Here is a 4,393-nt window from a genome sequence, read left to right on the forward strand (position 1 = left end):
TGCTATATTTCCCCTATTGGGCCCCGCCCCTCAGCCTCCAGGATGCTTCTGACCAAATAAGGACCAAATCCTTTCATTCCTACAGAATTAGAGGATTTTAAAGAATAATTTGCTTTATTTCCCTGAGGGGCACCGCCCCTTAGGCACCTGGGGGCCAGACCCAAGGTTTAAACAAAACTGGTTCCCCTTATCCAAAGGCGAAGGATGCTTCAGACCAAATATGGAACAAATCCTTTCATTCCTACAGAAGAAGAAGGATTTTAAAGAATTTGCTATATTTCCCCTATTGGGCCCCGCCCCTCAGCCTCCAGGATGCTTCTGACCAAATAAGGACCAAATCCTTTCATTCCTACAGAATTAGAGGATTTTAAAGAATAATTTGCTTTATTTCCCTGAGGGGCACCGCCCCTTAGGCACCTGGGGGCCAGACCCAAGGTTTAAACAAAACTGGTTCCCCTTATCCAAAGGCGAAGGATGCTTCAGACCAAATATGGAACAAATCCTTTCATTCCTACAGAAGAAGAAGGATTTTAAAGAATTTGCTATATTTCCCCTATTGGGCCCCGCCCCTCAGCCTCCAGGATGCTTCTGACCAAATAAGGACCAAATCCTTTCATTCCTACAGAATTAGAGGATTTTAAAGAATAATTTGCTTTATTTCCCTGAGGGGCACCGCCCCTTAGGCACCTGGGGGCCAGACCCAAGGTTTAAACAAAACTGGTTCCCCTTATCCAAAGGCGAAGGATGCTTCAGACCAAATATGGAACAAATCCTTTCATTCCTACAGAAGAAGAAGGATTTTAAAGAATTTGCTATATTTCCCCTATTGGGCCCCGCCCCTCAGCCTCCAGGATGCTTCTGACCAAATAAGGACCAAATCCTTTCATTCCTACAGAATTAGAGGATTTTAAAGAATAATTTGCTTTATTTCCCTGAGGGGCACCGCCCCTTAGGCACCTGGGGGCCAGACCCAAGGTTTAAACAAAACTGGTTCCCCTTATCCAAAGGCGAAGGATGCTTCAGACCAAATATGGAACAAATCCTTTCATTCCTACAGAAGAAGAAGGATTTTAAAGAATTTGCTATATTTCCCCTATTGGGCCCCGCCCCTCAGCCTCCAGGATGCTTCTGACCAAATAAGGACCAAATCCTTTCATTCCTACAGAATTAGAGGATTTTAAAGAATAATTTGCTTTATTTCCCTGAGGGGCACCGCCCCTTAGGCACCTGGGGGCCAGACCCAAGGTTTAAACAAAACTGGTTCCCCTTATCCAAAGGCGAAGGATGCTTCAGACCAAATATGGAACAAATCCTTTCATTCCTACAGAAGAAGAAGGATTTTAAAGAATTTGCTATATTTCCCCTATTGGGCCCCGCCCCTCAGCCTCCAGGATGCTTCTGACCAAATAAGGACCAAATCCTTTCATTCCTACAGAATTAGAGGATTTTAAAGAATAATTTGCTTTATTTCCCTGAGGGGCACCGCCCCTTAGGCACCTGGGGGCCAGACCCAAGGTTTAAACAAAACTGGTTCCCCTTATCCAAAGGCGAAGGATGCTTCAGACCAAATATGGAACAAATCCTTTCATTCCTACAGAAGAAGAAGGATTTTAAAGAATTTGCTATATTTCCCCTATTGGGCCCCGCCCCTCAGCCTCCAGGATGCTTCTGACCAAATAAGGACCAAATCCTTTCATTCCTACAGAATTAGAGGATTTTAAAGAATAATTTGCTTTATTTCCCTGAGGGGCACCGCCCCTTAGGCACCTGGGGGCCAGACCCAAGGTTTAAACAAAACTGGTTCCCCTTATCCAAAGGCGAAGGATGCTTCAGACCAAATATGGAACAAATCCTTTCATTCCTACAGAAGAAGAAGGATTTTAAAGAATTTGCTATATTTCCCCTATTGGGCCCCGCCCCTCAGCCTCCAGGATGCTTCTGACCAAATAAGGACCAAATCCTTTCATTCCTACAGAATTAGAGGATTTTAAAGAATAATTTGCTTTATTTCCCTGAGGGGCACCGCCCCTTAGGCACCTGGGGGCCAGACCCAAGGTTTAAACAAAACTGGTTCCCCTTATCCAAAGGCGAAGGATGCTTCAGACCAAATATGGAACAAATCCTTTCATTCCTACAGAAGAAGAAGGATTTTAAAGAATTTGCTATATTTCCCCTATTGGGCCCCGCCCCTCAGCCTTCAGGGGGGCCAGCTGCAGACCCACCATTAATACAAAATGTGTTCCCATTCCCCCAAGGATGCTTCTGACCAAATATGGAACAAATCCTTTTATTCCTACAGAAGAATTTGCTATATTTCCCCTATTGGGCCCCGCCCCTTAGCCCCCAGGGGGGCCAGACCCACCATTTATACAAACATTTTTCCCCTTCCCCCAAGGATGCTTCTTTAAATTACCAAATTTGGTCAAAATCTGCTCAGTCGTTCATGACTAGAAGCGGTTTAAAGGAAAAGTTGAAGGACGGACGACGGCCACTGCGGTATGGCATTAGCTCACCATGGTCCTTTGGACCACGTGAGCTAACAAGAGGCCCATGGGCCTTAATGATCACCTGATTTATGTAAAAACTGATGTTATCGATGTTGCCAAATGAAAAAGAACTCATTTTCTAACAAAGGTAACTTGAACTACATGTAATGCAAAAGTAGTGTGATAGATCTGGGTAGTATATGTACTATGTACAAATAGTGGTTCTGTCAGTCAGCTGAATTTTGGTAAAGTACCTTAAGACCCTTCCATCTATGAAGAGTATTTGATTCTACCATATCTGGATCTTGAGAAAAGATTTTTGAAATTTTAGTCAATTTGACCCTTTTTGGCACCGCCCCTCAGGCCCCTGGGGGCTGGGGACAAATTTGGTTGACCTGTTAGGGTTAGGGTTAGGGTTAGGGTTAACCCTAACCCATGGAAGGTTTCTGCAAAATTTCATTGAAATTGGTTCAGGGGTTTTGGAAAAGAAGTCGAAAATGTAAATTGTTTACAGACGCACGATGGACGCCGCCGGACAAAAGGCGGCCGCAATAGGTCACTTGAGATTTTGTCTCAGGTGACCTAAAAATGGAGATTGGGAAATTTTAATGAGATGTTGAGAAACGATAGCAAATAGCAGATCTGTCCCAAAAATGACCCAAGAAAAAGGAAGTATTATGCTATAGGATAATAAGTTTTGGATAGTTTGCAATAAGCATAGATCACAAGTTCAAGTTTGGTAGAATCATTTACTTATACATGGCCCAAGACATACACGTAGAGTATAATGTAAATTAATGTCCTTATGAAAAAATAAATGAAGGGCAATTCTACGAAATTAAGTGTGCGTGAAATAATGAAAGGCCGAGAACGGTGAAACGGTTATGTAATGCTAGGTATTATCCATCTGCCAGAAAGGCAGTTTTCAGGAAATCCTAGTCAAGGGATGTGAAATTGAAAATAACTGTTCTGTAGATACGGAAGACAACTTATACAGGAATATTTGACTACTGACCAAGTAAGATTTAACTGTTCTGTAGGTAGGGGAGACAACTTATACAGGAATATTTGACTAATGACCAAGTAAGATTTAACTGTTCTGTAGATACGGGAGACAACTTATACAGGAATATTTGACTACTGACCAAGTAAGATTTAACTGTTCTGTAAGTAAGGGAGACAACTTATACAGGAATATTTGATTACTGACCAACAAAGATTTAACTGTTCTGTAGTTAGGGGAGACAACTTATACAGGAATATTTGACTACTGACCAAGTAAGATTTAACTGTTCTGTAGGTAGGGGAGACAACTTATACAGGAATATTTGATTACTGACCAACAGAGATTTAACTGTTCTGTAGGTAGGGGAGACAATTTATACAGGAATATTTGACTACTGACCAACAAAGATTTAACTGGTCTGTAAGAAGGGGAGACAACTAATACAGGAATATTTGATTACTGACCATATTCGACAGCTGTGGTGTCACACTCGGGGCTGTTGTTTGGGTAAGTACCAGGAACTTTGACAGATATTGGTGGTATACTCGGCAAGTTCTTGTCATCTGAAGACACAAGTAAAAACAAAACTACACATGTAAACATCAAGGATAGGGGATTGTGTTAAGTCTTCACTGTGTTGATCAAAATATATTACAAATGTTTATTGTCAATAGACTAAAAAGTCTGTAAAATAGTCTCTATAAACAGTTGAAATATTTTTTAAGTAGTATCCTAGATGACACGTGTATGATTTAGTGTGTTGTGAAATGGGTTCTCTACCAACACAATTACCTGGAATTCCTGTTGGTAGTGAAATCTTATTGGAATCAACAATAGTCTCCCAAGGATTTAAGATAGCTGAGTGGGTTAATTATACATGTCCTGACTGAGTGGGTTAATT

General features: G+C 41.6%; 1 protein-coding gene across 1 annotated transcript in view; it reads right to left on the reverse strand.

The window, feature by feature from the left end:
* Positions 1–3,956: 3,956 nt before the first annotated feature.
* Positions 3,957–4,393, reverse strand: part of LOC110458793 (mediator of RNA polymerase II transcription subunit 15-like) — a gene marked incomplete at its 3' end in the record, with an annotated part of 26,208 nt that continues 25,771 nt past the window's right edge. The window contains exon 10 of the mRNA XM_021510701.1: positions 3,957–4,055. Within this exon, the coding sequence (XP_021366376.1) occupies positions 3,957–4,055 (99 nt within the window). The remainder of the gene's footprint in view (positions 4,056–4,393) is intronic.

This window comes from Mizuhopecten yessoensis, unplaced genomic scaffold, assembly GCF_002113885.1.
Source record: "Mizuhopecten yessoensis strain PY_sf001 unplaced genomic scaffold, ASM211388v2 scaffold9795, whole genome shotgun sequence".
Taxonomy (NCBI): Eukaryota; Metazoa; Mollusca; class Bivalvia; order Pectinida; family Pectinidae; genus Mizuhopecten; species Mizuhopecten yessoensis.